Genomic DNA, 21,029 nt, shown 5'->3' with positions numbered 1-21,029 from the left:
GGTACACCTGCCTGTTGACAATGCCTGGCTCTCATCTTCGCATGCTTGTTTGGCATATCTTCTCTTTTCCCGGTTCTGGACCAGTATCCAAGCCATACCAGGGGGGACAACTGTGTACGGCAGGGCAGTGAATTGAGAGGCTGAGAGAACTCCTGCTGCGGTGATGGTGTCTCTCCACCCTGTCCCTCCACAAGGCATCCAATGAACTTCAGGTGAGACTTGGCAAGATGACCAAGCTCCAACAACAATGGCACGATCCTGAAAGGACCACCACCTCTACCCGCTGAAGCAATAACCTGCTAGAAAGGGTCTCCAACATAATCCATGAGGGCAACAAGGAGGTATCCGAAAGAATCGTGTAGACCTTTGATACCCCATCGTCCAAAGGACTGAGGCTACCTTCTTAGGGGGCTCCAAGGCTGCACCAACCTTGGCCCAATCAAAGAAAGGATGTCCATGTACTATTGTGGCAAGACCAAGAATCTTAGAGTCACAGGGTATCTAGGGATCTGGTGACGCATCTGCATGTCATCAACTGTGAAGCATGGTACTAGGGGATAAAGGAAACAAAATGTGGGCCTAGGAAGTCGAGGATCTCGGTGGCAATGTTGGAGCAAGCACGATGGTGGATAACTGGACCGCTAAGACACTGCATCCATATATCGTCACGTCCTAGATGTGATCTCCGTCTAATGTGAGGCTCACGTATTTATCCTCAGGTGAAAGCACAATAGAATAAGTGGAGGGACTAAAGGATGCTTCCATTTAAGTTCCTCTAACCAGACCCAATGGGGTCACCTAACCAGACCAGTTCCCAGGCAAGAAAATGAGTGGGAGGGAAGGGACAAGAGGAAAGCAGAATGTGATGAGGAGGAGCGGAAAAGTCAGGCTATGACCGAAGAGAAGACCCAAAGGGCTATAGAACCCAGGGGGTAGAAGGGAGAGAATGGGCCATCTGTGACAACTTAAGAGCTGCCAAACCCTTGGGTGAGCAGGATAACAACCCTGTACAGCCTTAACGGAGCCCCTCCAAAGGACAAAGAAAACCAGGGGGAATCACAAGGGGGGGGTGGGGGGGGGGGGTGTCACAGATGGAGGCTTCAAGGCAGCCTAGGTACTTCAAACACCAGCCTGTGGGCTGGCGGAGCAAGGGTGAAGGGAGCTGAGAAGAAAGACAGCCAGGAGGTACAAGAAATGAACAAAAATAGGGGCCTGATTTGATCACCTTTATCCTTAAAGAGCATAACAAAAGTTGCTAACTGGAGGCCTATCAATCTTCTAGCCATGCCTACAAGATTGCAAAAGCCCTTGCTCTACATTTCAAACCCCTCATCTAGACAGCAAACAAGGTTTCTCCAAGTCTGCTGTGGTATCCGGATAAGATCTTCACTTTCTAGGAGGTCACTTAGTATGCACAGGGAGATGATCATCACTCAATATGCTCAATTTTGAGAACACTTATGAATGAGGAACAATGTTTAAATGTTCTAAGTCACACCCCAATTTAGATGGTAGGTTTGTGTCCCAAGACATCCAAATCCCCAAGCCAATTTGAGAGCTATCCTGAGTCACATGAAGTAGTTTGTGGGCGTTCTTCATTGTTTCAATCATAGCTTTAATTGCAGTAAGCTTTCATGATGTTGCACCCAAAAAGAGAGCTCTTTCGGATTTCCAAGAAATCTGCTAGCCTCCAAGTATGAATATGCTTCTTGAGGCATTTCGGAAGAAAACTTTCTCATAATCCAAGGCAAGCTTCTCTTTTCAGATTTCTATATCAAACTTTCATGAAGGCAATGTTTAGAAAGTCAACAGATTAGAATATTCTAGCTCTTTGGGAATGAGTAAAGAATATAATAAAACATCTCATTTTGAAGCCTATAGAACACTCTCATCATTGAGAGAGGTGTCTAGACATTTGCCAAACAATAAACTCGTTTTTGAGACGTATGCTAACATACTAAAGAAATCAGCTATTTTTGTGCTTAAGCGTAATGAATCATCACTGAGCAGCCGTGCATTTGAAGATCTAGTTCACCATTCATGTGTTTTACTAGTAAATCTCCTCAAGAATCATTGCAAGTCCGTTGTTCACCTTGTTCAAGTCCTTCAGGATGGTCCATGCACTAAATGATGTATCTAAAGCTGAATATGTGGGACTTATAAGAGTATGGCATCTCATAGTGAGAGAGGGCTGTGCCCGCGGAGATGTTAGGTTTGGTAGACTTGGATAGCCTAGTTTAGGCAGGGGTTTAGACTTGGTTGACTGAGCCCCAACCAGGGTGGGTTGAAAGCGACCAGATGTTCAGGACAACCCAGCCCCACCTGGGTCAGGTCAGCCGACCTGCCTGGTCGGTCTGTTTGCCAGCAAATAATAATGGCTGGGGGCCTATGAAAGGCTCCTTCTTCCACAGGCCAAGTGTCTCATACTCGGGCATTCTTTGGAGCATCCTTTCTCACTCTTGATCCAGCCCCATTGGCATTGGATTGTACCTGGATATACAGTTGCTATTGCCTACACCTGTGTCTTTCTCTCTCTCTCTCTCTCATGCTTCCTCACAAGCACCATTCTCACATGGTATATTTCAAATGCCATCGATGATGAGGGACTTGAGAGGGCTGAGCTGACGCTTTTGTGAGTGCATTGCAATGGAGAGGACACCTCAAGGGTGCTGCTCACTCACTGCTGCTGCGAGTTTTACTGATACATACAGAGGACGATCTAAGGCGGGACTTGAGGGTGACTGCTTTGTGCAGTTTGCCCACAGTCCATAGTCCCAAAGTCGGCTACATGTCCTACAGCTGACTTGATCTTCTCGCGGCTATTTGTGGCAGCAAGAGCAGCAAGAACCCATTGTGTAGTCTTTCCACTGCAGGGCAGAGTCCAGGGCTGGCCACACGTCTAATCCATTCTCAGGCCATTGAGCAGGGCTGACCATAGGCTGATGCAGCCTGACATGCGATCTGCAGCAGCCCTTCATAGGCCACTGTTTGGGACAGTTTGAGTGAGGTGTGGACATCACCAAAAGTATCTGTTTGCAGGTGTTTATCCAAGGTGTAAAACAGCCCTGCACAAGGCGGTTTGAGGCTGAGCAGAAGGCAAGCCTTCTCGTGGCACTTTGTGGCAACAGTTTCGGTCTGTCTGCCCATGGTGATCTAAGCAGATTTTGGAGCTCTAGCAGGGGTCGCCTGTTGGAAAAGGCAGCAAGGGTGTGCATCTTCAATTCCCCCAACCCCAACCCCATCTCTCTTCTTTTCCGTCTTAAAGGTTGTTGCTTGCCAGGATCTGCTACAGGGTGTAAAGTCTGGAATAGCTTGCCGTGTGTATAAGGAGGACAAGCTCGACAGCACGAACTATGCCCATTGGAGGCTCAACATGAAGATATGGTTCATCCATAAGGGTTTGTGGGAGCTTGTTGAGGGCTATGAATGGAAGCATGAACATCCCAAGAGCTCCATGGAGTTTCAAAGGAGCTCAAGGATTGGGAGGATCGGGATTCAAAGGCACATTCAGCTTTGGTCAGGACAATCACAAAAGAGGTTTCTCCAGCTATCCACACATTGGGGAGTGCATCTAAGGTATGGTCTACACTTGAGGACCTCTATGCCAGGGATTCGGCGATGCATGCTGCACCTTGCAAGGAAAATGTACAATCTCGAGCTCCCCAAAGGGAGTTCCATGCAAGCATTCCTAATGCAGGCCAAGATACTCCATGATCAATTGTTGTTGTTCGAGGTGGCATTATGGTTCGAGGATCTAGGCTCTTGGTGCTCTCTTTGAGGTGAATCCAATAGGTGTGCTGTTGGAGGGTCCATGGTTGCATCTTCATCGGGTTGCTTCTTCAGATTATTGTGCTCACCATGAGTTGCACAGAGGGTGTTAGAGTATGGCATCTCATAGTGAGAAAGGGCTTCTTTGTGAGCGCGCCGGCCCGGAGAGGTTACATTTGGTAGGCTTGGATAGACTAGTTTAGGAAAGGGTTTAGGCTGAACTGGGTGCCCAAACTAAGCCCCAACCACGGTGGGTTAACCGATCCGGATGGTCTGGTCAACCTGACCCCACCTGGGTCGGGTAAGCGGCTCCCCCTTCCACACTCCAAGTGTCTCACACTTGGGCACTCTTTGTAGCATCTTGTCCAGACCTATTGGCTGTGGATTGTACCTAGATATACAGTTGCTATTGCCTACCTCTCTCTCTCTCTCTCTCTCTCTCTCTCTCTCCACCTCACGAGCAGTGGTGCACCGACTCAGCATCACCTATCATGGCGAGCCAATGGAGATAGTGCAATCTACCCATATTTGGGAGCAGTCTTCACGGGACCCATTTTCAGATGACCCATGCAGCCCAAGCTCAACTCACACAAGGGTGGAGTGCTTTGGCTCGGCTAGAGCAATAGTGCTTCTAGGCACACTTCTAGGATCCACCAACGAAGGGCTGGCTTTTCGATACGCTAGTGCGACTAACCATCATGTATGCAGCACCCTTCTAGGATATGACCTCCCGAAGGCAAAGTGGAGGAAGTTTGAGCGGCTACAGGTGATTATGGGGTCCATGATGATTCGATGTAAGCCCTCTATCCCACACGAGATAGTACAGGCAGAGTTTGCCACGACCCCTCTCCAAATTGATGCCATCTTTCAGCTAGTGACATTCATACACACAGTTTGGGACTTACCTCATTGGAGTCTTCTGAGGCTGGCCCTGGAGTCATCCAGACGACTAGCAGAGGGTGGGGCAAATACATGGTATGCACGCATATCCACATGGCTTGCCAAGCACGGTATCAATATGGACAGACTCCCCCCTAACAATCCCACGAGATGAGATCAATCGTATCATACGATTAGATCTCCTCCAGCTCCATACATCTCGGACTTAGGGAGGGGAGCAAGAGCTCTCCACCAAGACTCAATTCTACCACGACCACTTCCTGAGAGTATCGGAGGAGGGATTTATCATCAGGCCCCAGTATCTCGAGGACAAAGGAGTCTGCATTAGTGGTAGCCTGTGGCATTAGCTCCACTCCTCCGAGCCACCAACTAGCTTCATACCTTCATCTTCCACAATGGTTAGTTACTTCCATGAGGCTGCCCCAAACAGTCCGAATTTCCTAAAGACTGGGTTTATCCGGTCTGTAGGATTCTCCCCACCAGCCTCTCTGTCCACTGAATAGGCCCTGGACCTGCTCTGTTTCGTGCGCCATCCTGCCATGTGCCCACGCGCCTGTTTGGCTGCACTGCCCCGACCTTCTCCCCAACCACTCCAGACTTCAGCGAAGCCTGCTCAAGCCCTTTGCTCAGTCTGCAGCACCTTCTAGGCACTGCCCCAACAAGTGGAGCTGTCCCAGACTTGCTGCCAGACTGTTGCGTGGCAGCCTTGATCCCCTGCACCTCTGTTCCATCCAGTTCTGACCACTGGATCATCTCCAAGCAGGTCCTGCTGTCTGTGCAGTCCTCTGGTGCTGGTTCCAGCCTCCAATGCCAACCAGGTACTTTCCAATATGCTGCCCACATGGCAGCTTGATCCACGCGGCCTTCTTGAGATCTTCATGTTGCCCCTCCCCTGATGCTCTCCTCAATTGGGGGGTCACAGATGGGGAGATGACAACCTAAACTCGAACATGTTTCTCTTCTGCTGAGTTTCTGCCACCTATGAGACTGCTGAGATTCCTCCTGACGTTGTGGCAGCCAAGTGTGGCCACCCTTGGCATCTGTTTTTGTGCTAGGGTGTACTAGAGACAACATAAATGAGCAGTTTGTCAGTTGCCATTGCCTGATTGGCCTATTGTCATTGTGATAACTTCTATTGTAAATCGAAATAGACTATGTGAATTTTTTAGAAATAGCATTCATTGTCATGTTATTTGTGTCTATTCATTTCTATTGTAAATGGGAATTGACAATGAAAATGTAAAAATAATATGAATCAACCTGTCATGTAATCATTTCCATCTCGATGGATGGTTATCTAGATTTGCTTTAAGATGGAATTGAAAGTTGTGTACGGGATGATTTCTCACTAACTAGCTTCGAGCTTGATGGGACATCTGTCGACTCATGCAAGGAAAGGCTATCATGGAAATGATCAGGATAAGACGAGCCCCAAGGATGGGCTTCCTCAAGCAAGAGATCAGGGAATTGCTATCTAGAGGATGCAAATCATGGCCGTGCACATTGAAATGATAATAACAGAGATGTTCCTTGTCACGCCCCTGGTTCTCCTCTACGTTGAGAAAACCCATGAGCTTACTGTCAATTGATGTCTACGTTGTCACGCCCCTGCTTCTTCTCTAAGTTGAGAAAACCCCTGAACTTACTGTCATGCCCCTACGTCTCCTCTATGTTGAGAAAACCCCTGAACTTAGTCGTTATACTTCTTATTGGGAGGGCCTTTGGTTCCATGACCCTTGCTGATGAGCTAAAAATTTTGCACTAGATCATAAGCATTATCGTACGCCGTTGGCCAAAAGCTGCAAACATAGCACTGAATGTCAGACAGGAGACCAATGAGAAACTTAGTGATCTGATTCTTTCTAAAATTTGCAACGGAATGGCCACTTATGTGAAGAAATTCACATTGTGGTTGAAAGATATCTTGGCCCCTTGAATGAGCTCAAAGAACTAGGCGTGAAGACGGTCCACGTATTGTGGTGGCAAGAAGCGGGCTCATGTGTCCTTTATGAACTTGCCCAATCATAGTGAGCTGTGTCTAGTAGTTTATTGTAATGCTTTGTGTGCCACTTGTGCCACCAAGTGACTGCTTAGTTTGTCAAGTGCATGGAAGCTAAAATGCACTTTCATTTTCTGGGTCTCCTCAATGGAAAAATAACTCTTGTATTGGTTGAGCCAAGACAAGAGAACTGATGGTTCTGTCTTTCTATCGTATTTGTCAAAGTTTATCGTCCCACGCTCTGTTGCTTTGGCCTGAAGCAATGACAATAGCAAAGCTTGATCCCATTCCTCCTTTGCTTTTCAAACCTCCCGGTCTCATTTGTCCTTAACTTCTTGCATCACTTGGAGACGCTCTTCTCTGGCCTCCTAGATAGCTTGGAGACCACCTTCTTCCACCTCCTAGGCCGCTTTCCTTTACTTTCCACACAACTCAAAGGTGTTCTTTTTTCACCTTCTAGGCTGCTTGATCACGACTATCCCTCAGCTCCTGAAGTTGTAACATGCAAGCAAGGAGATTCTCTGATTGTTGGGCCTGCATCCGCATCATGGCCTACACCATAGCAACCATGTCTAAAGGGGATATTTGTGCCTCCAATGGTGGAGGTGCTGCTGATGGAGGTACTGGTGGTGGGGCTTCCCCCTGAATCTCTCTTAAATTGAAGCCACCTCTTCCTCCATGCCAGGGTCAAACTGTTCTCCAGGAATCATGATCGTCTTGCTAGAGCAGGTCATCACCATGCAGTGGTTGTGCTATCTGGATCTTGTGCTTCTCCCACTGCCCCTTTAAATAGGAATAGGGCTACTGAGGAGCTAACACAGTCTGTGGCCAATCCAGAATACCATATAATAGCCCGACTGTATGGACAAACTGCCAACCATGCTGTCTGCCACCCAACTGACTCTATAGAGCTCTGACCAACTCTGACCTGCCACGTGGTAGTTGGGTACCTGTTGTACCTGTTCTACCTACTGTGCATCCACATGGCAGTTTTGGAAATGATGCCATACTGTACTGCCAACCTACACAGATTGGATCTGGGACATCAGCGATCGTGCAGGCTAACGTCATCCTATCCTTGCTCTGTCCTATTGGCTGACCTGTTGTGGGCTGTAGGACTGCAGAGCTGCACATAGGCAGCCATGCCATGGCCCGCAAATGCCCATGACAAGATGAGACAACTATCCAATCTGGAAAACCAAGATTCAGAGCCACCTGGTTGCAAGAGGGATATGGGAGATCACTAATGGAGTGATGACCAAGCCCAAGAATCAAGTGAAGGCCATGTGCAAGGTTGTGAAGGCTGCAGACCTAGCGGATTTCAAAGAGGTTGAGGCACTGTCAAGGATTATCAAGACGACTATAGATTTGGTGCTTCTGCCCATTCAGTTAGCGCTGACTGCATACAAGGCTTGGACGATCTTTAAGTTTTTGATATAGACCAATGATGCGTCATACTGACAACACTGGAAAAACTTCGTTGTCATCCAATCACTACCAAACTTCGAAAGCACATTGGCCAAGACTATGAGGTCTGATTCTTTGCTGAGGAAGACAAGATGATGCAGCTTATGTCTATGAAAGGCTGCCCGACAACTTAAGGAGAATTATTAGCTACATTTTGCCCGGGTCTCAGCTGGCTCATTCATGAGACAGAGTGACGAGATAAACGTCTCTATGAAAAACAGACTTCGCCTGATCTGTGGCTATAAAATGGTACCTAACAACATGCCTTCATGGAATATCCAGCACATGCTCTCCAAGAAAGAGATACAGTAAGATCACACCACCCTCCAGCGTAATTCTTGTGATTTCCCTGAACAAGGGATTGGAACTTGTTTCCTGGAGGAACAACACAAGTAAAGTCAGGTGGAACAAGGGACCACAGATGAAGAGAACGTATAAAAATTAGACTCTTGGCTAAGATTGGGTTCAGTGTATGTATGGTTTCATGGTGAGTCTAAAATCTAAACACACCTAGCATCTAATGCTAGATGATCCTAGATGCAGTAGTCTCCCACCAGCAAGCATGAACCTTTGAATGTCATTTTGGGTTTGATAGACCATGTCTAGTCTCGGTAGACACTGGACATAAAAAGCAATCATCATCATCATCTCTGTCCGGAGGTAAAGCATCTTGTATATATGCATGCTGTAAAATTGTTCCGCTTCAATTTATGAGCAAGGCTCTTCCCATTGGTGCGCACACAACTGTCCGTGCACATGTATTTACAACTCTCTATTCTGTATCAAAGGCTTCCTTGAAATTCATCCATTGTCCTTGTAATTGTTGGTGCTTGCTTTTGTATCCTTGATTTTCTTCTTGGTGACTGTAGATAAAAAGTACTAAGAAAGCAATTTCTAAGTGACTGATATGGCATGAATTAACAAAGTAGGAGCCAACAACCACCCTATGTGGATTATCACTTTCACAAAGTGTTCGGCAGAGCACAAGATGCCCCCCGGGCACATTTTACAATCGTCAGCTTTATCCAAAGTTTTTGCAAGATCAAAATGCTGGTTTTCTCCTCCCTATAATCATGTGAGGCAAATTTTCAAGCGTCATATACAGTTCACCGTGGCATTTAGTGCTACATGTTCTATAATAAAGGCAAGACTGTTGTTTATGTGCCATGATTGTAAATTGTAAAATGTTGATAAGCTTGCATTCTTTATCTCACTCATTGGGGGTATATTTATCACCAATACAAGAAGGCTAATCAAAATTTGTTGATCAAGCTGTCATCTTTTAATTCACTCCTCCGATGCATACATCTTGCCTCCTTTATTAGCACATGCAGGACTCCAATTAAATTTCATGCAACTTGCTCTTGCCGGTTGATGCTAAGTTTCTATCCTTCGAGGTGAATTCACCTCCCCAGCTTCTTTCACCAAGTACTCTTCTTAGGGGACCAAAATTCTGTCTCTTCACAAGAGTTTTGGTTGAACAAGATTGTGAGGCTTGCATTTGGTTCTTATGCTAGCCTTTGTAACAGTGCAAGTCTTCTTTTCAGGAGCACCTCATGTTCTCGTGACCTTTGATGCTGGTCTGTACAGAGACCTGGCGCTGATGACATATGTAAAGATGTCACAGCAGGAAGTCTACTCTACCCATGAAGAAGCTTATGTTATGACGCTTTGCAAGTGGACACACTAGAAGTGAAACCTGCACGTGCTTTCCTGTTTTAAGGATTCTAAATTGGGTACCTGCATTTCGATCGCTACATAGGTCTATGCTACCCCAATGCTTTATGTTGCAAATTCTTACAAATTGTCGACAATTTCCCGCTCAACTGTTAGCTTTTGAGTCTTTCAACCTTGAAACGTTTCTGAACTAATTTCAAGCCTCGCATACGGACAGGTCTTTGTGAGACTTACTTCCCAACCTAATACCGTGACAATCTGGGAAGTGGAGCGAATTTAGCGAAAACATTTGAATATTTTAATCGAAAAGAAGCACGTCACAAAATGAAAAAGGACGACTTTTGCAAAGCTAGGATCCCATCGGAAGCGATTCTTTGCGACTCAAGCAATAGATTTGCTCAACTCCACAGGTGTTCTAGTTTGGTCACAACTGTTTGAACACAATTCCCAGGAAAAAGAGAGAATATAGATTTCACAGCCTTCTCATCAGCAGTTTGTCTTGAGCACCATCATAATCGCACGCCTGGTGGCTCTTGCCCACTTTTGGTTGGTTAATATTTTCCTCATGGGCAGTCCTGTCGAGTAGACACTAACATGCTATACAGAATTCTTTACCCCTCTTGGTCATATCTACTTGATACAGAAACGTCGGACGTGATAGAGAGTATTAGGTGATAGTGAGCACTATTCCGATTAGAGTAACCCCAATTGTCGAACCGTGAGGCTCCTATCGCGCAAGTCACTTTAAAGGTCAGATGATTACCCACTACGTGCAGGCTTATTAGAACCTGTAACTCGAGCTCAAGTTTCGGGAATCGGTACAACTGCACCGCCCACAATGTTAAGTTCTAATGAAGGCGGCGTAGCTAAAGCTTTTCCGAAATTGCCCGTTATAAGCGCGCGAACCGGGGCGACGTGCAGGATCAATTATTTTACCTGCCCGACGAAGTACGTAGGGTGTGAAAGGCGCGCGCTACAAGCAGCTTGGTTGGCGCCTTTGCCTCCGGGCAAGGTTTGGCCGCTTTTGGCAGCGAGCGTCTCGCCGGGTTTGGGGAGGCGGTCGATTTCAACGTAAATGTCTGCATTGGCGGATCCAACGACGACGAGAGGGGGAGGGCCGCGGCGAGGGGAGTCCATATTGATGGAGAAGGGGGGGTGATGGCGATCAAGCGAGCAATGGAGGGGCTCAGAGCTTGAGCTTCTGAGCTATGGCGATGGAGAGTGTGAGCATCTATGGTTGTTTGCTCATAAAAGCGAGGATTACGTGGCATCCACGTCACATACTCGTAAGTCGCCATCACATCGGCCTTCCACGTCATCCATGTGAGTTGTACATACGCTGCCTCTCAAACAAGTGTGCTCCCTGACCCTTGAGCCTCGCTGAATTCACCTCTGCCATCCTTGCCCATTTTTTGCAACAGGTAACAAGTCATTTTTCGCAGGACAAGGCTTCGCTAGGGCGGTTGTGAATGCGTAGACCTGTGGTTGCCTCGAAATGCCCGTGTGGAGAGGCCAAAATTCGTCTCCACAGCGGAGCACAGATTTGCCAAGAATTGGCACCTACAATCACGAGGATTGACAGGGGAACGATTTGCAGCAGTGGCATTTCCTCGCATTCATTGGCAAATATGTCGAATGTGAAAGCACTCTTAGAGACCGCCAAAAGCTGCCCAACAAAATGCCCATTGTTGGGGCACCTAAATAAATGGGATAGGTGGCTTGTCATGGGCAGATCCTTTACACACACACTGCCCTCTCGAACCTGCATAAATATTTGAAGTGACCATTAGGCGTTCAGTGTGTAATGGGCTGGCCACTTGCCAAGGAACTTGGCATTGTTGGGGGACCCTCGAACAGCTTGTGGTTGGCTGGTTTATGCTGTGCTCATCGCTGGGAAGCCAAGCTTGGTTACCCATCTAACCCAAGCATAAATCAGCATCCACGTGGGAAGGAAGGTTTGCATCTTGGGCGTTCACTGTGTAATGGGCTAGCCGCACATCGTGGAAACCCTACTCTCCCATTGGTTCGAATGGCCACTAATGACTGGTGTTGTTCCATTTGTAAACAACCTGAGATGCCTCTATGTCCACCTCGGTGAAGTTCCTTGTCAATGCAATGGAAGCTCTATGAGCACGCCTTGCTTAAATGGAGTCCAAGCAGAAGACTGGCCACCTGAGCAATTCTCATTGAAAGGAAGATTCTCTAAATGGAACATGCGTGGCTAGGCTTGAATGGAGTCCAAGCATAAGACTAGCCGCCCAAAAATTATCTCATTGAAAGGAAGATTCTCTCTCTCTCTCTCTCTCTCTCTCTCTCTCTCTCACACACACACACACACACACACACTCACTCATAGGAAATATCTTGACATGTAATGGAGGTTGAACTTTGACTTTACTACTCACAATGGAGATAGCAAACCATTGTTGATGAATGCCACACCAATTCATTCTCAAATGAGAACATTGGTCTTGAGTATCTTAATTTCATAAGCTTGTTGGTTATAAAGGTTGCCCAAGAATTGGCTTGATGTTGTGGGAATGCATCATGAGCAACACCATAGGCAATGAAGGGTAGTTTTAGGTTTTTCTCATTAATTTTTGCACCATTGATTTTTTGCCTGACAATTTGAGCACCCTTGGGCACATAGCATAATGAATTCAAACTCACCAACTCACTCTCTTCTTCCAAGATCAAGGAAAGGTAAGAGTCCAAGCAACGTGGACCCATGATGGTGAGTTCAACTTGATCAAATGACCAACTTGAGCACATAAAGACAACCTTATAAACATGATAACGAAACTTCAACTTTCTAGCATGTGCATCACCTTTGTATTATTTGGAAGGCTCTAACCATTTTCTAGCAACCTTGCCCAGATATGTTTGCATAAAGCAAATTCACCAAAAAGAAAAAGTTTGTGTATAGCAAATTAGCATGACATCAATGTAGCATGGCTTGTGGCTTTCCATTAAATTTAAAGATAAAAATTAGCATGACATCAATGTAGCATGGCTTGTGGCTTTCCATTAAATTAAAAGATAAGCATGTTCACATAGATTTGAATAAGTTGTGTACACATCATGTGTGCTTAAGATTAATATCATAGATCTTGATCTAATTTTATCCATGCCATAAGGGTAGTAATGGCCCCACCATGCCTAAGATTCCTCACGCACATTGGTGTCCCTTCAGTCATATGCCCATATGTTCGCTTCCCTAAGATAAACCCATCATGTGTGCTGATAGTGTCATAATATTAATATCATATCTTGATCTGATTTTGTACATGCCAAAGGGTAGTAATTGCTCCACCATGCCTAAGATTCCTCAAACACCATATACCCATATATTCGCTTCCCCTAAGGGTAGTAATATCATAGATCTTGATCTGATTTTATCCATGCCAAAAGGGTAGTAATTGCTCCACCATGTTTAAGATTCCTCACTCACACTTGTGTTCTTCTCTCATGTGCCCATATGTTCACTTCTCCTAAGATAAACATGTTCACATCAATTGGAACAAGCTATGTCCACATCATGTGTCATCATGTGTGTAGTAGGGTCGTAACTTTAATACATAGATCTTAATATGATTTTATCCATGCCAAAAGGGTAGTAATTGCTCCACCATGCCTAAGATTCCTCACTTTCCCTTATGTCCTTCTCTTATACCCGTATATGTTTGCTTCCCCTCCCTTTAAAACAATAGATACTAGAGCATTTTGAGGCACTACGTATGAATCTCAATGGCTTCTTTGTATATTGTGTTGGCCTTGTCATTCTTCTATTTTGTGAAATTTTTTTAACTTCATATGTGCAATCCCCTTGCATAGAGGCTCCCTTCTTTGCAGTCATCTTGGCTTTCTATTGATGGGGCTCCTCGTTTTTAGAAGGTTCTTTGTCTTTAGTTGGTATACTAGTGAACCTTTATTCCGCTTTTTTTGGCATTCTTACTTGCATAGTTGTGAAAGGAACCAATGACATCGTCTATACTTTCTATGCCCATTTGGCTAAAGTACTCCCATATTTTATCTCTTTATTCATTCACCTTATGGATATAGGCTTGGCATAGAACCTTAGACTCATTGTTTATATCATACTAAGTGAAAATTTTCAAATACTGAGCACTTAACCATTAAAGTCCCATACAAAAAGCTTTAAAGACATTGCCAACTAAATTGATGCAATGTGGACTCTAAAATGATCGAATCAACATTCAAATATCTATCTAATTACAAAAGAATAATCAAATACTTTACAAGAACTCTCAAGTATAAGGGATTCCATAGAGTATAAGATGTTGAGATCAACTACATGGTCAATCCATTTCAGTTTAATGAAGTTTTTGAACACAAAAAAAAGGTGCCAAAATAGATACGAGAACAATGATGCAATAAATTCCATATAGGGTTGATTGAAAAAATAGTTGATTTGAGACAGTCTTAGAGAGACTTATAGGTGCACTTTGACACAACCATCCCTCTTGAATGGTTAAAGGAGGCTATTCAAGTAGGGAGAAGAGAAATGACCCTTGGAGGGATTTTCTCTGGCACAAGTGTCCCGTTCTACCGGTTATGTGCATCCTTTGGGATCGAGTAGGTGAGACAATTCTTTATACAACCTAAGAGAATGAAGGATTAGTCAGACTAAGATTTTAGGAACCCATTAAGGAAGTGTTTTTAACACCATCATGATTGTTGTCTTTAGCAAGGGCTATTTATATAAGAACCATGTCCTATTTTAGTCATGGGTAGCCCATGATGCCTTGGTTGTAGGGCAGCTAATACATTAAGCACTTATTGTGGAATCCAAGAGATTGAGATTGATTGATACAAAGTATACCTTTAGGACCTTATCCTTCTTCAACTATATAGTCATGAATGCTAAGCACTTATAGGTAAACATCGTACATGGTCACCTACTTGAAGAGCACACTAGGAAAGTTGTGGTGTTGCCCCGCCCTTGCAGACCCACTTCTAGAGATGTCTATGGAAAACTAACTGGAAGAGACAAATTTTATCTTTCCACCCCTTTTCTAGCATGGTGGAATCATTGTTTCCCTTTGGAAGTAGGTACTTGGTGCAAATCCCAATGCCTATAATGCCTTCTTACATAGCAATAGAGTCCATGTGAAGAAATGCATGAAAAAGGTAAATACAATGTCTATTGTTATATACATGGAAATTCTTGTAGTGTTGTGATATGTGTTGTTATATAATACCCCCACGTGGAGCCTCCATATGTGCTAAAATAATGAGTATATAGCTTATGGAACTTATAAGAGAATTATGCAAGAGGCGGAAGCAGAAATATTAAGGTGCAGAGAGGTTGGAAGGAAAGAGATTGTTAGGGGGATGAGAGGGTGATATAAAATTTGAGTTACGTTGATGATTGACAATTGCATGACTTACTTCAATCAAGCCCTCTCTACACAAATTGTGATATGTGTTGTTATATAACACCCCATACGATGACCCTTATATGTGCGAAAAAAATGAGTATATAGCTTATGGAACTTAAAAAAGCATTATGCAAGAAGGGGGAAGCAAAAATATTAAGATACTGAGAGGTTGGAAGGAAAGAAATTGTTTGGGGGGAGGAGGAGGTGATAGAAAATTTCAGTTACATTGACGATTAAAAATTGCAAGACTTACTTCAATCAAGCCCTCTCTACACAAATTGAAGCAACGATTATCTCAAGTCTTATTTGGCCATATCATCTTCAAATTCTAAGGCATAAGATGAGAAACTCTACATGTTTATATGCTTTATAATCAAACAGAGTCCTCATAAAAAATCTGAGTTCAGTTTGCACACCATGTAAAGAGTTGCACATAGAGCCTCATCAAAACCCATTATCAAAAGAGAAATCTAAGATAAATTGCTACTAGATGTGTGTTATAAGCCTTTGTCCTCCTCCTTCTCACAAGTTTAACCATAGTGCTACTAGAAACTACATTCTTATGTTTATCAAATTGAGATCAAATCCAATGGCTACTACAACAAGCCGCAAAGAACATGAGCAATAGAGATCCATAAAAGTTTGCAAGAGCTAAGCATATTTCATTCTTAAAACTTGTGACTTTTCTATTGCCCATCAATTGCAACCTAATATCCATGATGGTGTCTATAGTTTGGCTAGAGTGCCCACCACTAGACTTTTTAGAGGGTCTATTCTTTGGCTATTTACATTTACCCCTAAACATCCATGGCCATCCACCACGATTGACATTCAATACATATTCAATATGTTGAAGTGTGAGTACCATCATCATGTTTACAAGCCAAATATCTTCTTCTTTCAATGAATATGCTATAGTTCCTACACCAACTATTCTCCAAAAGCTAAAGTTCTTGAGCTTTCATTGGTGCCAAACTCTCAAAGAGTTTTCCAACACTTGCCTAGATTATAACGTGTCAACTTTAAGATGTATACTCCACTATTCTTAGATACTCTATTGTCATATTGTTCCATGAAGTTACTTTATGCGAAATTTAATCAGTCCAAATTTTAATTCAGCATTTCTTGAGTATGTAATACCCAAATTGGAGGACTTAGTCCTCAACAAACTTGAAGTACTCAAAGTATGATCTTTCCAGGACTTTTTAAGGCTACATATGATATGTGTTACTTTTGACATGACATGATTCAATATGACATATAGGTGCCATATCTCATAGTTTTGGCTTTAAAATGTGCCAATGTGGTCTAGTTGATGTTCAAATCTTCTTTGACAATCTTGTTTTAACAATCACAAATTTTTTTGAATGCCACAAGTTCACAATCCATTAACTTTTTCAAAATATGCAGACTTATCTACTTTAAGTAGAACATGCAATTGAATTGTGACTCCATGGCATCTGCACTTCTTATTACAAAAGGATGATTTGATTGTTCAAGGCATCAAAAAATTCTTAAGTGCAATAGGCAACTAGGTTTGCTATGTAATCTTTTGTACCAATCTTGTGAATCAATTAGAGGTAAGTGCTAAATTAGCCGTACATCTATGATCATCATCTTCCAAAAAAATCATTACATTTAATGGTGGAAAAAACTTCCATTCATATTTACAGTCAAAAATTTTACATTACCAACCATCTACATCTAGCATACATATCATCATTCCTTGTCATAAGGCCCAGAGAGGTAGAATCTATATTCAATTTATTGGTGTTCATACCCACTTTTTGTAGAAATTCACCTTTGCCAATGTGATAATCAATATGTACTAATCATGAAAATGTTGATATATGCCTTCCATTTCTTAAGCACCCACTACAAAAAAATGTCCACAAAAGACTTCCATAGAAATAAGCACTCTCTAGCAGAGATTTTTGGCCTAAGCCATCAATTTTAGAGGTAAAATTCCGGGTACTTGATTGTAGGTAAGCCTCCATTGTTGGGCATTGAACTACTTCACAAGAGACAATCTACTTTACAAAAAGGAAAATGGGTAAGCCTTAGTCAAGGCACCATGAAGCCTCTATCACAAAGCATTACATTTTCGATGGATGAATGGCATGGATTAAAAGTTTGGGTAAGACTTGATTAGGGTGGATGATTCATATGGATAAGCATTCACCGAGAGTGGTTGAGCAGTAACTTGATATTTTTAATGAAATTTATCCACCCTATATATATGATTGGTATGGATAAGCATCCACCCATTGGTTGAGAAATAACTTGATAGTTTTAAATAAAATTCCTCCACCCTTGACATATGATGATAATGGAGAACTCTATAGCATTGAAATGGATCTACAAATGACACATGCTATGGGATACAAATTTGTCTACTCCAACCAAGCACTTGCATTTGTCGATTACTCTTGTACCAATTGATGCTAAATGGGATGCAACAACAAACTCTAAAAATATTTCCCAAAGAATGATGTTTATGAAAAAATATAATCACAAATTCTTAATGGGACTTCAAATGCATACAAATTATCATTTGAATAATTGGCTACTATAGCTTCCAAGATAACTACCACTAGCAAACAATGCGGTTGGATTCATCCTAATTCTCATCCTACCATAGTCCCCTTTTCTCTTATCCCACTCCGAAGCTCCATCCTACTCATTATAGAGGTTGATCCTGGTTGGAAAGCCTAAACTCTCTCCTATCTCAAGCTATATTTTCCATTTGAACTCATGCCTGATCCACAGGTACCACCAACACTGCATACCTTTTTATACAAGACATTGGCACTAAGGAACTCAGTGTCATTCAGGGTATTGGTATTGATTATAGAAGACACCCAAATGCAATCATTATCTCTTTGCCTAAGTGTTACAATTAAAAGTAGCTAAAGAGAAATATGGAAGAGAGATAAAAGAGCCAAGAAGTCACAAAGCAATGCAAATTTTCTATTATCTCACAAAGAGTATTGAAGGAGATATCTCACACACTCATGTACAAGACCTTAAATAGGAAAATGGAGAGGTCCGCTTGTCCTTCACTAAGCATATCACCTCCAAGTGTCTGACATGCAAGGGGGTACTTACAATTGCTTACCACATAGCACCTAGATATGTAACAAGCCTAGCACATGACTAGAACCTTAGAAACCCACACCATTTAGGTAATCTTGGATGCTATGATCAAACTAAATGTCAATACTCTCTCGATTAGGCATCCATACCACACAAGTTGTGCTTGACCAAGGAACCACTGACTACTCACTCAGGACTTGTTTGATCACAAAGCAATGTAAAGTCACATAGTCTACAATATACTTTCAGTATTAATGAGGTTGGCTTCATGGTTGGATGAGATATCCTTATGATTAATTTTCTCATTCCTTTTCTTCTTGTGGCACTCCTTAATTGTATGTCCAGGCCACTTGCAGTAATAGAAAATACATGGCTTCTTCACAAAGAGAGCATGCTCACCTTGTTACACATTTCTCCTTTTCTTTGTTGCTATTTTTCTTTTTTGAAGCAATCCGTGTTTCCTCCACAATAGGTGAAGCTATAGCATCACTAAGTGTCAAGGCTACCTGATTTGCCAAAGCAAACACACATGCTTTGTAAGAGTCGAGCATAGTGGTGAGAAGTACAAATATAGACTCCTCCTCTCACTAATGGTCACTAGCTAGTTGGTCCACTTTGAGCACGAAGATTTCCAACGTTCTCAACCATCTTTATTCCTTTGTCCATCTCAAACTGAAACAAGCTCTTTTTAAGGAATAAGTGAGCAATATCATTCATGTGGCCAAACACTCTTCGAAGTCTTCCCACGCTTCATGGGAGGTACTTGCTGGTGCTACCTGGTCAATCTGGGAATCTATCAATCCAAACATGAGAAAGGATAACTCATTCATATCTAGAGTTACCCAGGTAGCCAAGTCTCTGGGGTGATGAGCAGTAGGATTTTGGTAAACTCTAAAAACAATTCCCCAAATAACTCTTTCAATTAGACCCATCTTTATTTTTACGGAACATGTATGATGTTTTGTTCCATCAAAATAGTCTTTCTTGTTGAAATAATTGTTGGCGGGAGGCATGAGTCTTTCCCTCTAATCACTAAGATAATGCTAAAGTAGAGAAGATGATGGCCAACAAAATGGCTTAAAAGAGACTGCTCAGTCAATGTTATGGTTGACTTGCATTAAATTAGAATCTTATTTGAAGGGAGTGCTCATTGATCTGATCTACCATGTGTGAGTGAGTGAGGGCCTTAGCCAAAACCTTAGCAAAACCATGTGGAAGAGAATACCTAGCAAAACCTGTCTCGTGGCTGCTATTGAAGAGACTTTTGTTGCAGAGATATTTCATCACTCTGATTTTCATTAAAAAAACATGCAACCATAGAATGTTACTATTTCTGAGAAACTATAGCAAAGAAATGGTCACGAGCAGTACATAGATGACTATGATGATCACAACTATTGGAGACTCTCTTCAACTACACTCTTGAGATCAAAATGCTTTCAACAACCAAAGATTTATTGTAGCAATTGGATATGACAATAGCATGAGAGAATCCTCCCATGAACAATAAGCAATGATGCAGATTTCTTCCCATGAACAATAAGGGATGATGCATATTTTGAAATAGCAAGCATAAAGGACCCGAAGCTTCTATACCCAGCCTTTCAACCATGTGTCCTTCAAAGAAGAGAAGAAACTCTTAAGTAGTTTGAGAAAACTCATTCATGACAACCTTTGGATGACCACAAACATTTCAAACTATGAAAGGCCAAAAACCTCTACATTGGAGTTATTACAGTAGAAAAACCACCAAGATAAAATGGAGCCTAGCAATAAGACCCAAAGAAACCTTTAATAAGTAGCCACCCTTACAACCTCCTGGAAGACAATCAACAAAGGATAGCAAGAATATAGCCCTGTAAATTGTTGAAAGAGCTTACAGCTTTGATTGCATCCTCTCTTGCCTTCTACCTATACCCTTAGCTCTACTCCTCCCTTTAAGTGTGCATCAATGTAATGCCTGAAGGACCCCTAATTAAATAACATCCTGAGGAAAATTTGAGAAAGGCTCCCATTTTTGAAGTATGGTGTGATGGACCAAGGGGCTCATCTCAGATCACAACAATAACTTAGATGAGGACAGGGTGTACTATATGCATGGCCACCTCTCTTCATATTGATTCTTGTCTATGAGTCTCGATAGTGCCCTTGTACCAGTTGCTAGCATACCATGTGTAGTAATGGGCCAAGATAGCCTATTAGATGGATTCAATAGAGAGTCCCATATGTTCTAGATCCAATCTTTCCATTAATTTAGATCTCTTTCTCTATGATAAATGTCAAAGATGTAATAGCTCTTACTTGGCTAGCTTGTTGCTATACTTTTGCACATTGCCTTCTTGCACCTTTCCTTTCAAGGCTAAATTTCCTCCTTCCTCAACTTGATTAACTCACTCCTCTACTAAGAAGAACATATGGCATCTATCACTTCCTCATAGTCCTTGTCATCCAGGGACCCACTTGTGACATCATTCTAGGAATTTTGATGTTCTAATATCTCTAAAAAGCTAGGGTTTCACTCAAATTTAGATAGAATGTGGATAAATAATAGATCTAGAGAGACTAAGGGAATATTAGGCAAATTGTTTAAAGATATAATTTCTTGATTTTATACCTACATATGAATTCTATATCTTTTAATGGGTGAGTGGATGGGTACTTTTAACATCTTAATAGGTTATCTTGTGGAAAGTAATAAACAATTCTGTAGACATATGTAA

General features: G+C 42.7%; 1 protein-coding gene across 2 annotated transcripts in view; it reads right to left on the bottom strand.

Moving 5' to 3' along the window:
• LOC147896002 (ribokinase-like) overlaps positions 1–11,025 on the bottom strand; it is a 31,109-nt gene extending 20,084 nt beyond the window's left edge. For both annotated transcript variants that reach the window (XM_087382705.1, XM_087382706.1), the window contains exon 1: positions 10,748–11,025. In XM_087382705.1, the coding sequence (XP_087238831.1) occupies positions 10,748–10,948 (201 nt within the window). In that variant the 5' untranslated portion in view covers positions 10,949–11,025. The remainder of the gene's footprint in view (positions 1–10,747) is intronic.
• Positions 11,026–21,029: the final 10,004 nt, after the last annotated feature.

Source organism: Dipteris shenzhenensis, chromosome 12 (genome assembly GCF_047967505.1).
Source record: "Dipteris shenzhenensis isolate YYH24624 ecotype China chromosome 12, Dip_SZ_1.0, whole genome shotgun sequence".
Taxonomy (NCBI): domain Eukaryota; kingdom Viridiplantae; phylum Streptophyta; class Polypodiopsida; order Gleicheniales; family Dipteridaceae; genus Dipteris; species Dipteris shenzhenensis.
Note: the sequence above shows the minus strand (reverse complement) of the source record. Positions and strands in the feature narration are given on the sequence as shown.